Source organism: Naegleria fowleri, assembly GCF_008403515.1.
Source record: "Naegleria fowleri strain ATCC 30894 chromosome Unknown tig68, whole genome shotgun sequence".
Taxonomy (NCBI): domain Eukaryota; phylum Heterolobosea; class Eutetramitea; order Acrasida; family Naegleriidae; genus Naegleria; species Naegleria fowleri.
This window is the reverse complement of record NW_025408000.1, coordinates 188,157-202,156: the sequence shown is the minus strand read 5'-3', so window position 1 is coordinate 202,156 and position 14,000 is coordinate 188,157. Positions and strand designations below refer to the sequence as shown.

Here is a 14,000-nt window from a genome sequence, read left to right as displayed (position 1 = left end):
AGAAAAAAAACATTTACACCTTACCAAACCCCCTATCAGCCCACAAATAATTAAGCTTTTTGTTACATTCAAAACCAACGACCACTGATCACAACATACTCATGACTACTACACCCATGTCCGTCAAAAAGAATTCAAGCGGTTATAACAAAGCTGCAGTCGTTCCTGTTCAGAGCACAGGCCAAGAGGACATAGACGCCGAGCAAGATGTTGAATCATCATTCTCCAATGAAGAAGAGGTTAAACAGAGAAAAGGATCCCTCTCGATTCGAACATGTTCAATTGCCACTTTCCTCATAATTATACTTACCTGTGTGGTTGCCCTTACCATCATTTGGGTTGCGTTCTTTAGCGACAACATACGTGGAATGTCTAAATCTCTGACAGAAGCACAATTCAAGAATATTATTCAGTACACCGAGAACACCTTTCGTGAAATTGCAGTTTCTTCGGATACGATTAAGGAGCAGCTTGTTGTCGCTCTAGGCAATAATCAGACTAATATTTACACCAAACAAGTGGAAAGAGCCGTGAACTTTATCTTCTTTTCAGAGTACAAGTACCACAAGGGTTTGGTGAATGCTGCTTCCTTGTACATTCAAAACAACGAACACATCGGTATTCTGTTTGTAGGATCATTGCCAATCTCTAAAACTATCCAAAACGCTACTGGTTTATTCAGATTCCCTTGTTATACACTTAACGAAGAAATTGGCTGTGCATACCACACAAACTATTCCGTAAAGACTACCAAACCATACAATACTGCATCGTCTCATGAAGTCATAAGAAAGAGCCCAGGAAAACCAATTTATACATTGACGTACAAATCTCCAGGAATTGATGCCGTGCTTCTTGCTCTTGTAAATTCCTTCAAAAGTTTGTCAAACTCTGTTGCCACTCCAAATCTTCCGTTTGATTGGTTCCTTCACTTGGATATGAGTGTAGACAACCTTTCCAAGATGCTAAAAAACTACACCATTGCCGTACCAGGGTCAACTGGTCTGATCATTGAGGGCCCTACCAATTATATCATCGCAAGTAAGTAGTTGCATATAATACTTGTCGATGTGACTTACAATTATAAAGCGAGTTATCCTGAGGTTTCAATTACAGGAAGAATAGAGCCGCAGCAGCATAGTACAACGGTCTTGAGAGAATCATATCTGCAAATGAGAGATGCATTACCAAACTATAACAATATGACATGTAATGTGATTCAATTCCTTACGTTCACTGATCGTCTTACAAGCGTTTACAGAATGTGCACACCTACAGGTCTTGACTGGATTATCATGTTCTCTGTACCTCAGTGGAACTATATTGGAAATATGATCATTGCGATTATCATTGCTTTAGGTATTAGTTGTCTGATTGCATTTATGGGTACACTTTCAGGTGTTCTTTATTCTCTAATTTTGGTTCGTCCTTTTAATAACCTAATTCAACTTTTTGAGCATGTGGCAGACATGAATTTGGAGTCTTTAGATGTTAAGAAGAGTCGATTCAGAGAGGTTGTGCAGCTTCAGGATCACTTTTTGTTTATGGTTCAAAGAATCAAACAATATAGAGCCTTCATTCCATCCCACTTACTTCACCAACTCGAGAAGCACAACATCATCGAGGATCCTGAGGATATTAGTGTGGTGAAAGAAAGTGAACATTCACAGAGAAAGGATGAACTATCTTCGAGAGTGTCAAGATCAACTTTTTCTTCAAAATTGGCCACCAATTCAATGTTTAAGATTGGATTTGAAAAGAGAAAAATTTCTTCTCTTATGGTATATTTGGACGGCTTTAGCTATTGGGTCAAACATATCAGTTTCAGTGATATTACTCATTTACTAACAGACGTTTTTGAAGTTGTTCAAAAATCAAGTTCTAATTGTGGAGCTCACATTGGGTCTTTTGAAAATGAAACACTACTTTTGTCGTGGAATGCAACCGAAAAGGTGAAAGACCACGAGCAACAGGCAGTGAGAGTTGCGTGGGCTTTGAAGGAAAAATTGGCATCTCTGTCGTCCACCAAATGGGCTAAAAAGGACATCTTTGAACACAATCAAAAGTTAATCACCAAATTTACTCCAAGATTTGCTGTGTGTACTCAGACGTGTCATTGCGGAAATGTGGGAACTCGTAATTCAAAAACGTTCACAATTGTTGGTAGCTCATCAAACAATTTGCAAGCTGTTTTGAGAAAAGCAAGAAACCTCAAGTTGAATATGGTAATAACAGAACCAACAAATGAAGAAGTTAAGGCCCATTACTTTACAAGATTTGTTGGCAACAAGAGTTTAATCGTTGACGAAGTGGTTGCATCTCCATATATTAGAAAGATCAACAAGACCTCAAAGGTTAGAATATTCGAAGTGTTGGAATCAAGCTCTGTTAATATGGACGAATGGATGGTAAGTGGTGTTTTTAGAGATACACTTTTTATTCGTTTACCCTTTGTAGTATGAGCTTCAATCAAAAGAGCAAAGAAACAAGTGGGGCTCCTATTACAAGGGCTGTAAAGCGTTTGACGAGGGGAACTATGACCAAAGCCTTGCGTTTTTCCGTGAACATGAAGCCAAATTTAATCATGATCTCCCAACCTTGAGAATGATAGCTAAATGTGAGAAAAAACTGAACGAGCAAAGTAAATTTTAAATGAAAGGCAGAAGAATTTTATTGCATTCACACTAATTGAACTATTGATTGTGTGATGCAAAATAAAAATGTACTACCTATTTACACATGTCCAAAATGTCACATTTGATGAGAGCATAACTATTGACAATCAAAGCAAAAAGGCTAAAGATTAAAATACCAACGATCCAAAATCCATGATAAAACGGACTGGAGTGGGGATTTTCTGAAACCACAGCCGGCTTGCTAACCAAATACATGGCACAAGACTTTGCAACTCGAATGACTTTAGCAGAGAGTCTTGTGTCAAGAGGTTGCACCGACACAGAAGACTCTGCATTTGAAGTCTTCCTTCGACCAAATATTACAAGTAAGGTGGGAAACACATATTGAATAAACAATCCAGCAAATCCTCCAGTAAAGGACACAAGTAATTGGATATTTTGATAAACAAATGCCAAAATTATAGGAGGAATTGCAGCAATAGCTGAAAACAGAAGGGAATTGTACTTCCAGTTGTGCACAATCTTCACTCGTTCAAACAAAATTTGAATATTGTTTCTCAAAGTAATAGCGATAAGAGGCTGTGAGTTGATTTTGTGAATAAGAAATTATGGTTTTAAAGATTGTTTTTTGCAGTTGGGTTACTTGGTTATAAACTAAGTCATTACTTACATAATTGCTTGTCAATGTAAATACAGGAAATAGAGCTAAAAAAGCTGCAATGATTGTGTATCGATAAGTTGTGAAATTCAAAGTAAAAAGTTGTTGAATCTAAATAAACAATAGATCAATAAAAAAAATTAACAAAACATAACACTAACCTGACATGCAGGACCATCACTGAGTCTATTTGAGCACTTCTCGAAGGGTTGGTCTCCAAAGGCGAAAACTGCAACATAGCACAAGCATACTGAAAACGACCACAATATTCTCATGACTGAGACATTACATACTTACCGTATGAAAAGAAAATGAGTGCAAAATCAAATAAAAACATTAACGTTAGTCTTCTCTTATCCTTAATTGGTGAAACAATGGAAGGAAGAGAGTGGTGACACATGAAGGCATAAATTGACACAGAGAACAACTTTGAAAATCGTTCCATAGAGAGATTGAAAATTTCAAGGTTTCTAGCAGATCCATGTCCTTCAATAATAAATATTAAGCTCAATAAGATCATCAAGAAGAATGCAATATTTCTTGTTGCCAGAGTAGTATATTGGAGATATTTGGTTTTTTGAAAATTGAAAAAACTAAAAGGAACAACCACGCAAGAAAATATTCCCAAGTAAATATAGTACGTTCCCATTTGTGACAATCCAAACATTGGTCCAGTCACTTTCAATAGGGAAGTTGGAACTGATACTGCATAAATTGCCAAGTCTCCGAACAAGTACACAATAATGATAATATAAAAGATTGATTTTCCAACAATTCCTAAAAATTGTTCAGTCATTTTTCCAATCTCAGTTCTTTGAAATGCTCGAATTGTTTCGGCGACAAGTTCAGTTTTTTTCAAATAATAACATACCTCTCCAAAATTGAGAATGGATTTGTGGCATAAGAAATGAGTTCTGGTGTATCTTCTAACTCTGATTTTTTCTTCTTCTTCTTTTTCTTTGTTAAATTTTGAATGTTTTCCATACTATTTAGAGACATGGAATCATCATGAGTCAATAAACTCGTTTGTTCCTCTTTTTGTCGCTCTTGTTTCAACATAAAGTTCGACGAAGACATGGCTTCAATGACAAAAGTAACACAAATAAAGGCCATGAATGCATTCAATGCTAGCACCAACACTCCAGACACAATTCCTGCACGATGTACAATTAAATATTATATATCATGTGGACATCAAAAGAGAATTCAATGAAACCGAACATACAACGAGTGTGTGTTGTTCAGAGAGATAGAAAATGATGATCCGAGACTTACCTGCCCGATGGAATGCAAAAGGTAATGCCAAAGCACCCACACCGACAATTAAATTAAAGACATAAACAAAGGCTATTTTCTTTGAATAGGAAGCACCAACGGCACTCGCTCCAGCCATTTTAATGTTGTTACTTGATAGGGTTGATATATAAACAAGTAGTGATATGTTGTGCTCAACAATTCAGGATGAATATTTGTGCGTGTTTCAGTGTTTTTAGCAACACGACTCGCACTCTCTCTCGTAGTAGATACTATACTCGTACGACGTAAATGAATCAATCGGAACGGAGAGTTTCGGAGTTGATGAAGAGATTTTTTTAAAGTCAATTCTTTTTTGAGAAAAAATGAATATTCAATTTTCAATACATTAAAAAAACAAATAACTTTTAAGCTCGAGCTCTATAAAGGACATCCTTAAATCTTTCTTTCAAAGTACGGACCACAGCTGAATAGATCACCTCGGGTGGAAGAATTGGATCACAATTAGTTTCCTCAATCGTTGGTCTTGGATTGCAATCAATGGTCTTGCTTTCGGGAGGTAATAAACTCAAAAATGGATACACTCTGATTCAACATCGAAAACAATAATAATAGTTACGAATATACAAAGTATTCAACAAGTACTTACTTGACATGTGAAAACGTATAAGCATATTGTGAAAATCGATCGTAACAAAATTTCGAGTGATCCTCTCGATAGCGACAATCTGGTGATTGAATCACAATGGAATTCCTTGGTAAAAACATGGTCATGTAAGAGGCACTCCCTTGATCTACAATATAGACATCGACTTGAGAAAAGAGGTGGACTTGTTCTCGTGCATTCAACTTTTCGAGGTGGAGATTAATCACTCGAACTTTCTTTTTCAAAGTTTTCACAATAAATTCTTCTTTTGGTAAATTCTCGGAAAGGATGGAATAAATTTCTTCAACATTCCAAATAATTTCACCATGTCTTCCTTGTTTTGGTTTGTTATGAATGGCCACTACAATCTCCTCCTTTATGGACGCTTCATATTCAAAATTAATCTTGGTCACTTTTGAAACAAGTTTTCTTAATGGTTCATTAATCACTTCAGCACCAATTACAGAAAGTAAATAAGGTCGTGACATTCCTGCAATAGCATTCTTAAAGCACACTTGAAGTTCATCACCGTCCTTCATAGAATCAAAGTGTGGTGATTGGTTGCGACATGGTGCTTTAGCAATGGTCCAACCCTTCAAAGTGGAACATTTCTGCAAAATGGGTTGTCTGGTCATTAATCCAAAAAAGTCAATCGAATACTTGTCTGACACATTCTTGTCATAATTGTAAGCACCCACCCAATTTTCTTTGTGATACAAGTCATCTTGAAGATCCTCTAAAAACACCATGTTCATCTCTGTAAATTCTTCCAATTTGAACATGACCATATTAATCATGGCTTCTGTCATGCCATCCATCAACAAATGACCAACATTGCCTGCCACATATCGATGTGTCAAGAAGGTTGGTTTTGAAATGTATTTGAAATCTTGAGCCACTTTGAAAACTATTTTCTTGTCTTGAGTATTTTGTAATTCATCTCTTATTTCATTGAACGAAGATAAGGTCGATACTAATTGAACAGGTCCTTCTCCATACACTCGAATGATCATATCACCTCGAGAGGAGTGCATTCGAGGTTGTGTATAAACCCAAACCTTTTCATTGACCGATGAAATCCATTGTGGAGTGGGTGCTGTTGCATTATCCAAAAACAAGATCCATTCTCCTCTTCGATTCAAACATAAATTTTGAAAGGAACATTGAGCGAACAGAGTATGTTTAGGATAAATGTCAGGAACAGAGTGACCAATGCCTTCTTGATACTTGTTGCATTGATAGGAACTATAAAAGAGTAGTGGTGGCAGTGATGGCAGTGATGCATTTTCATCATCTTCTGTCGAATCTTGAAAAGTCTTCAGAGTATTCCCATTGATGTAAGAGGAGGCTTCTTCGTAAGTGTGAGGATGATGATGAGAAGGAGGAGAAGAAGAAACAAGGTTGGAAGAATGTTTTCGAGAGGATGTTACTGAATAGATCAAAGAAAGGGTGAAACAAGTCATGACAAAGAGTATTCCCCCAACGAGAGACAGTTTCGAGATCTTTGGAGAAGAAATGGATGAATCTAAATAGGATGACATGGGTTGTGGATGTTTTTTTTTGTAAAGTTCTAACTCCTGAAGTGCGTACGTCTTGTTGTATGAGTTGTTTGATGAAAAACATGATGGAATTTGCATGACAAGGCCCACCACTTCACGAAATATCCTACAACGTAAAACAACCAAATACATTCATTCATTACCTTATTTTGTTCAACAGTATTAATGACGGATATTTAATGAACTTGTTCATAGCTCAAGTCGGATTCCCTCATGACAACAATTATTTAATCATTATTTAATGCTCATCATCAACCAAATACAACCACATTTCAAGAAGTGAAGACTAATCATCATGACCACAATCTTGTTTCATCAAGAATTTATTGGGAGAATATGGGATGGTTATTAATGAATTACAATATCGAGGGCATGACGAGTTTGAATTTCTCCCCATCGCTCATCTCCTCCTCGAGTAACTACTGGAGAGATTTGAGTTTGTATTTGTACTACCACGGTATTGAGAATGATTGCTTCTACTTGTGGCCTTGCCTGATGAAACTTGTCGTCCTCCATGATAACCCTTTTTTTCAGACGATATGATGCAATCTTTCAAAAAGCTTGCAATTTTTGAAGAACTTCTCATCGCTTCACTTGTTCCAACTTATTCACAGTATTCCCTCAACGTTGCCACTTCTTGAATTTTGAACAACTCCTTTTGAAGCAATTCTTCAAGATTGTCCTCCAAACAACAACCATAATTCATGTCATACAAACGACCAATTTCCTCCAATGACCGTTGACCATGCTTTTCAACCACGTTCTTCAAAAAGAATACATGGAACATGATCAACTTGCATGAGACTTGATTGGCCTGCCATGTTTTTTCAATTCTCTCAGAATCTGAAATTCCTTCAAAGTTGGAAAGATGCGGAAATTGCTTTAGGACCCACAAAACATTTCTTGTAGCAGCCTCTTGCACGACAGCATCTCTAATGTAGTTCCAAGTTAAACCAGAAGGCCCCAACACAGACAACTTGGTCAGAAATTCTCCCAAATTGGGGCACGCATATTTGTGACGATATTGATCAAATTTCACAAAGTTTTGAACCTGATTTTCAAGCTCTGATAGACATTCTGGATATTGTTGGACCAAGAACAGCATCCATCTATGGAAATAACAATATCCTTGGAGTGCCTTAATTGAAGCATGGACATTTCCTTTCATTATTTCGACAATTATGGAATTCATCAACTTACTCATCATGTCCAAAGCTCTCCATTGGAAAAGGTTAGGAGTTTTTGGAGAAATATTGGGATGAGATTGATAAATATCTTGAATGGCCATTTGTAGAGCTGACAAATTTCCATGATGCTTGTTAATATAAATGGGAAGCCACTTGGACATGGGTTGTCCCCAAATTGATTTTCTCACGCCTTCATAATAAAAAGCATGTTTGGAGATCAAATCCAAAGGTGATGTAATGTTCATCAACACTCCATCATTCTCTCTAAACTCCATTTTCAAACCAATCCCCAAAGTGTCTTCATTGAATGTTGTTTTGGAATGGAAACAAATCAGTTCAGGAGCCACAAGAAGTGACTTGGAAAGAGCGAGGGTTTGAAACAATTTGCACACAGCACCCACTCGTTTCAAATCCTTTCTATTGAGATAGGATAGAATATGCAAATGATTCTCTTGAGGAAGTGATTCCAGAGGACTGACAGTTCTCTCTTTCTTTTCCTTTTCATCATCTCCTTGAGAGGCTTCACCTTTCATTCGTTTCATCCGATTCATTTTCTTTCTCTTCTTTTTACTCGTTGAGGAGGAGGAAGGCTTCTTCTTTTCTTCATCATCAACATTCATAGGATTGCATTTCTTCTTGTCCTCTTCTAAAGTTCTCTGTAAAAGAATGGAAATTTGATTTTTTAAAGGTCCTTGTGGTTCCTTAGAATTGTGTTGTAAGGTCAAACTCTTTGTTGGGGTAACCAGAGGTTTCGATTCAAGAATATCCTTTGTATTCCAATGAGGAGCACATGGCCAGATGAGCAAACTATAAAGCGAACGCTCTGCCGAGTTCGAGTACATTAGGCTCAATGCAATGTCTTGCTTGATTTATTCTCTCTGCTCATATTCCTCTTCTAAAAGGAATCTTTGTAATTGCAAAAGCAAAGAGAGTACTGAATAACAAGTGGACCATCCTGAATAAGGCTCAGGACTGTAACGAGTTTTTAACATGTCCAGACAAATCCATTCCTGAAAAACATGAGAATGATGTATTCTTGTTAAAGGTTTGATTTTAGGTGGATTATGAGGGTAATCAGAAGGAAATTCCATACGCAAATGTAGAATGATACCATGATAGGCTGATGATTTACAGTTGCATACCATAAATGAAGATTTTTCTCCACTGGTTGTGCATAGACTGTATCTAAGGGATTTTGTTCAATTTCCTTCAAGTCTTTCAATAACCTTTTTGTCGATTGAGATGTTTTGGTTAAAGAAGAAGTCATGATGGTTTTGGAATTTGTTTTTTTAACGAGTGGTTTGGGTTGTTTTTAAATGATCCAAATTCTTCACGATTCAAAAGGTGAAGTATCAACTTTAAACAAGAGATATCAAGTGGAGGTGTTCGTGAAAATTTGTAATTAGCAAGCGTGAAAGCCATCCAGTGATTTTATCTTTGATTCTTTTCGTTAGAACTGTGAGTCGAGATGTTTGGGAAGATGTCAGAGAGTTGTTATTCTGTTAACTTCTGGAACATGAAACTTGTGTTTCCCCCCAAAATTTTCTTCCAATGACTGGAAAAACACAAAATTAAATTATTAAATTTTTAAAAAAAAAATGGAAGTCGGAATCAAAAACAGACAAAATATCAAATTATTTGCTCACATCATCAACTGTCTATCAAAGATCGGAGAAGAAGTTGCTTTTGAAATTGCCGTGGACTATGTTTGTTTAACCACTATCAATGCTGGAAAGTCTAGCTATATTCAATTCGTTTTAGCTCATTCCTTTTTTGATCGGTGGGCCGTAATTGCTAACGCTCCGAAGAAAATCAAACTGACTCTCAAGAATGTTGTACACGTTTTTAAATCAGCCAATCATTTGGATCAGTTGAAAATAGTGGTAGATAAGAATAAGAACAGAGTCGTTTTCGATTCATTTGGATTATCTCAAGTTCAAAAAATATATGAAATTTACTTCACTTCATGTGATGTAGCCAAACCAGAACTTGATTTTCAACCTGGTTTTGAATTTGTTGCGAACGCTTCATATTTATCTAATTTACTTATACCCTTCGGAAAACTTACTGGAGATATTACATTTCTTGTCGGAAAAAGAATAGTTTTAACAACATCTCAACAACAATCATCCTCACCACAAAATGCAAGACCATCACAACAACAAAATCCAGCTGGAGCCAACCCCCAACCAGAACTAATACCGCCGTCCGCCACCACTCAATACTATATCCAAATGAAATCATACAATGAGAGAAATGCTCCAGAAAAACTTAGTGGAATTCAAACCTCGTTGGCACTTGATACTGGAAATTTAGAATCCTTCCATGTTGTTGAGAATGATGAAATAATTCAAATTAATGGAGATGAGACAGTTGCTAGACCAACTCCTCCTCTATCATCCAACGAAACTGTTCAGTTTGAAGCTGAATTATCGTTTAGTTTTAAGGACCTCAAAGCTTTAATAAGTTTTTGTGAAGTTGCTGAATATAATATGAATTTTTCGATATCTAAACTCAAACAGCAACCTGTAATTATTACCTCATCTTCTCTCACCAAAGACCTTGAAGTAACATTGATTATGGCAACAAATGATGCAGACGATCATTATGAGCCAAATACAACTGAGACTACTATCACTTCAACTAGGAAACCAAGTCAACAACAAACGTCTAATGAAAATCAAATGACTGATGATCAAGCATTGAGTTCCTTCTCTACTCCTCCAAAGCAACAACCAAAACGAAAGCGAGTTGAACTAGAAGAAAGTTCAATACTCGAATCACGACTCAACACAACCACAGTTGGCTCATCCAATTCGTCAGGAAAATCCTTACACAACCGATTTCTTAATGAGGATATCGAACCAGGATTCCATATGGACAACTCTTTTGGCTTGAATGGTGTCAACGAAAGATATATCGAACTTTTTCCTCATTCCTCTGGTACGGCTAGCTTTGCCACCCCTCCAGCTCGCAACAGCAGCGCAATGGAGGACGATGAAAACGAAGTTATTGCCCAAAGGCACATATCAACTAATGCCAGTAACGATTATGGTGACGATGAAGAAGAAGAGGAAATGGTCCAAGCTACTCCATCACCAAAAAGAAAAAAGTAAAGTTTCAACTCATTACTTGTTGTACAACTCAATTAACTCTTCATCTACGAAAGGATTCTTAGTTTTTCTTTTCTTGGTTGTGAGTTTTTTCAAATCGTCTATGGTCCACTTTTTGGACTGTGGATTTTCCTTAATTTGCTGCAATTTTCTTGTTTTCTCTTCTCTTAACGTAATTCTTTTCTTTTGTGTTGGATTTTGATGAAGCTCTTGGGCAGGTTCGGGAGGGGGAATGATGCAAATAACTACCGGCTCATTAGTGACTGAAGGACAAGTCCTTGTTGTTTTGGGAGGCGACAGCGATCTACTCTGTTTTTTGGGACACTCACTGTCTCCCTCTTTTCGTTTTCTAACAGATATAGGCAGATCAGGAGGGACCATTTCTCCCTTATGCACAGGAATTGAAGCTCTTCTTCCGGACAAGGGAGAGGGATATTTACAACTTAGATGGTTTTGTTCCTTGTGAGAAACCTTGCTTCTGCAAGACCGTATGTGCTGATCTCCAATGCTCGAGAAATTCACTCGCAATTCTGTGTTCTTTATCGTAAGAGTTACAATTCCATTGTTCGTGTTATTATTTACAGGAGGTTCATCACAAGAGAAGGTGGAAGAAGAGGTGTTCGTAGTGCTCATACTTGAGAGAGAGTTTTCTCGATGGCTAAGCCCAGAAGGTTGTTGTTGATGCAGAGAAGAGAACTGTACCGTTTCAACGATTGTCGGACCGTTAAAAATGATGTTTTGTTTTTCCCTTATTGATGATGACAAGGGTTCGCCCTCATCCTTAACTCGATACTTATTTTCATCGCTTCCTTTTCGTTTGATCCTAAACTTTTTCGTTATTGAATAGGATGTGGTTGGGGTGTTATTTGCCCGAATGGGCGTTTTGGGTGAAGATGATGTTCGTTTCTTTGAATGTGATGCACCCATTTTTTGTTTCTTCTGATTCTTCGGCCTCTCTCTCATTCGACAAATTAAGGCGCTCCTTAAAAATGACCGTTTTCGGGAGAAGGAACGGGCAATAGTCAACTTAATCAACTTGAGGTTCCTCAGAAAAGAACTGTTGAATTTTAATCAATACCAATTCTTCATTTCTCTTCTCTTTGATTGGAATGAGTGAACCAAGCAAAAAAATCAAGGATGAAAAGAATGGACATGTCCATGTCAAGATATGGAGTGCTTGTCGGTGCAGTCCTATTCGGAGTATGGTATGGCACATTGAACAAATTCATCAGTTAGTACCCGAAAGTTTGCTAATCACTGGTTGTTAAACCATCATCGTCTAGCATATTCTTATGCGATTCATCATGTTCAGATTCTCCTTCTTTGTGAGAATAGGCACGAATTTTATTTTTCTTCTCCTCCACGAATGAATTATGGTTCTCGCAAAATAATTTTGAGGACTCTATTATTGCTCCATATCCACACAAGTACCAATATTCAATATTACAGCTCTCTCATAGATATCTTTGGCGACACAAATGTCCTGACCAGCGAATCCAACACTCTTATAAATAATAATATCTTTTCCAATGTTAAATGTTTTTGTAATGTCTTCATTAGAAAATTTCAAAAAATCACTCAATCCACACACCACATGGTCGTGTGAAATTTTACCTTCCTTGAGAGGAACGATTAAATCTCCAGCTTCTTCCATCACTGCCTTAACCAAATCAGCAATTACTTTTCCTTTCCTAATTAAATCACTATCAATTTCTTGCATGTGAGGTTTGTAGGATCCAATACAGGTAATAATACTTCCTTCTTTGACATTTTCTGAGGAAAAGAATGGTTTTGAAGCATTGGTGCAACAACAAATAATATCACATCGTTGAACAGCTTCATTGGCATTGGTAATAATTTCAATTTCAATATTTCTCAAAGATGAAGAGTGTTTTTGTGAATTATGATGATGATCACAAGATTCTGCAACAAATGAAAAAGGTAAATCTTGTGAAGAAACAAATTCCTCCAATAAATAATGTTTCAATTTTTGAGCTCTTTCCAAACTGGGATTCCAAAGAATGACCTTATTCACCTCGAGTGCCACTCGTAACACTGCCATTACATGCGCTTTTCCTTGCAATCCACATCCAAAAATTCCCAACACTTTAAATTCCTTTTTCTTCTTTTGATCTTCATGTTGGAAGATGCAACTGCTAATTGCATGTTGATGATGAACATTTAAAATTCTTTCCACACATAAGGCTGATCCACAAGCAGTTCGCACAGCAGTGATATCTCCAGCATGCATGACACACTGAAGTGCTCCATTACATTCATTCAATAGCAGGATCGATCCTGTGATGGAATCTCTTGAAAATTTGATGGGATTATCCTTTCGAACAGAAACAATTTTAATTCCTAAATGAGTGTTGTCGTCGTGATCGGTCCGATCATCATGATCCTTTTGATTCAAAAAACAAGGCATGAAGAGAGTTGGACCATTCTGTGGAATATCCAAAACAGTTCGGATGGGAATGAGATGAGCGTTGAGATCTGAGGATTGAAAGAGTGTTCGATTGGCTTTCATGGCACCTTCAAAGGAGAGACAGGATTGGACTTGGGAGCGTGTGAGAAGGCGTGTAGTGGTGGTGGTGGTGGTGTGTGATAATTGTACTTTGGGCGAGTTTGTTGACATTTTTTGTGGATACTCATGATGCATGAATTCCTTTGTGAAGAATATAAGGTTTTTGCAGCAACAACTGTGAAATTAGTCCTAGCGCGATGTAGGATGATTGGTCGTTGAAACTCCGATGTTTTCTACCCTCCATGCTCTCTTTCCACACAAACAACTATTGTTGTTGAATAGAACGCATTGAGAAGGATTGATGGCTACGGCCATAACACGATGAATGCACCTCATCCCATGTCCGATTTGAGAAGTTAAGCATCGTCGAGCTGCATCAGTACTGAGGTTGGAGACAACTTGGGAACCTGCAGTGCTGTA

The 14,000-nt window shown here is 37.2% G+C and overlaps 7 protein-coding genes across 7 annotated transcripts; 2 read left to right on the top strand and 5 right to left on the bottom strand.

The window, feature by feature from the left end:
* Positions 1-101: 101 nt before the first annotated feature.
* On the top strand, positions 102-2,652 carry FDP41_009271 (uncharacterized protein; the record flags this gene model as incomplete). Its single annotated transcript, XM_044713212.1, has 3 exons — positions 102-1,041; positions 1,090-2,408; positions 2,458-2,652. The coding sequence occupies 3 exons, from the start codon at positions 102-104 to the stop codon at positions 2,650-2,652; spliced, it is 2,454 nt and encodes an 817-aa protein (XP_044557083.1).
* A 77-nt stretch (positions 2,653-2,729) lies between these two features.
* Positions 2,730-4,687, bottom strand: FDP41_009270 (uncharacterized protein; the record flags this gene model as incomplete). The annotated part of the gene is made up of 6 exons (XM_044713211.1): positions 2,730-3,215; positions 3,307-3,405; positions 3,456-3,544; positions 3,592-4,106; positions 4,166-4,448; positions 4,570-4,687. 6 exons carry the CDS (start codon positions 4,685-4,687, stop codon positions 2,730-2,732), a joined length of 1,590 nt encoding a protein of 529 aa, XP_044557082.1.
* A 268-nt stretch (positions 4,688-4,955) lies between these two features.
* FDP41_009269 (uncharacterized protein) lies at positions 4,956-6,735 on the bottom strand (the record flags this gene model as incomplete). Its single annotated transcript, XM_044713209.1, has 2 exons — positions 4,956-5,133; positions 5,198-6,735. 2 exons carry the CDS (start codon positions 6,733-6,735, stop codon positions 4,956-4,958), a joined length of 1,716 nt encoding a protein of 571 aa, XP_044557081.1.
* Positions 6,736-7,357: 622 nt separating this feature from the next.
* On the bottom strand, positions 7,358-8,782 carry FDP41_009268 (uncharacterized protein; the record flags this gene model as incomplete). The annotated part of the gene is made up of 1 exon (XM_044713208.1): positions 7,358-8,782. The coding sequence occupies one exon, from the start codon at positions 8,780-8,782 to the stop codon at positions 7,358-7,360; it is 1,425 nt and encodes a 474-aa protein (XP_044557080.1).
* A 756-nt stretch (positions 8,783-9,538) lies between these two features.
* On the top strand, positions 9,539-11,056 carry FDP41_009267 (uncharacterized protein; the record flags this gene model as incomplete). The annotated part of the gene is made up of 1 exon (XM_044713207.1): positions 9,539-11,056. One exon carries the CDS (start codon positions 9,539-9,541, stop codon positions 11,054-11,056), a length of 1,518 nt encoding a protein of 505 aa, XP_044557079.1.
* Positions 11,057-11,068: 12 nt separating this feature from the next.
* Positions 11,069-11,980, bottom strand: FDP41_009266 (uncharacterized protein; the record flags this gene model as incomplete). The annotated part of the gene is made up of 1 exon (XM_044713206.1): positions 11,069-11,980. One exon carries the CDS (start codon positions 11,978-11,980, stop codon positions 11,069-11,071), a length of 912 nt encoding a protein of 303 aa, XP_044557078.1.
* Positions 11,981-12,458: 478 nt separating this feature from the next.
* FDP41_009265 (uncharacterized protein) lies at positions 12,459-13,691 on the bottom strand (the record flags this gene model as incomplete). Its single annotated transcript, XM_044713205.1, has 1 exon — positions 12,459-13,691. The coding sequence occupies one exon, from the start codon at positions 13,689-13,691 to the stop codon at positions 12,459-12,461; it is 1,233 nt and encodes a 410-aa protein (XP_044557077.1).
* Positions 13,692-14,000: the final 309 nt, after the last annotated feature.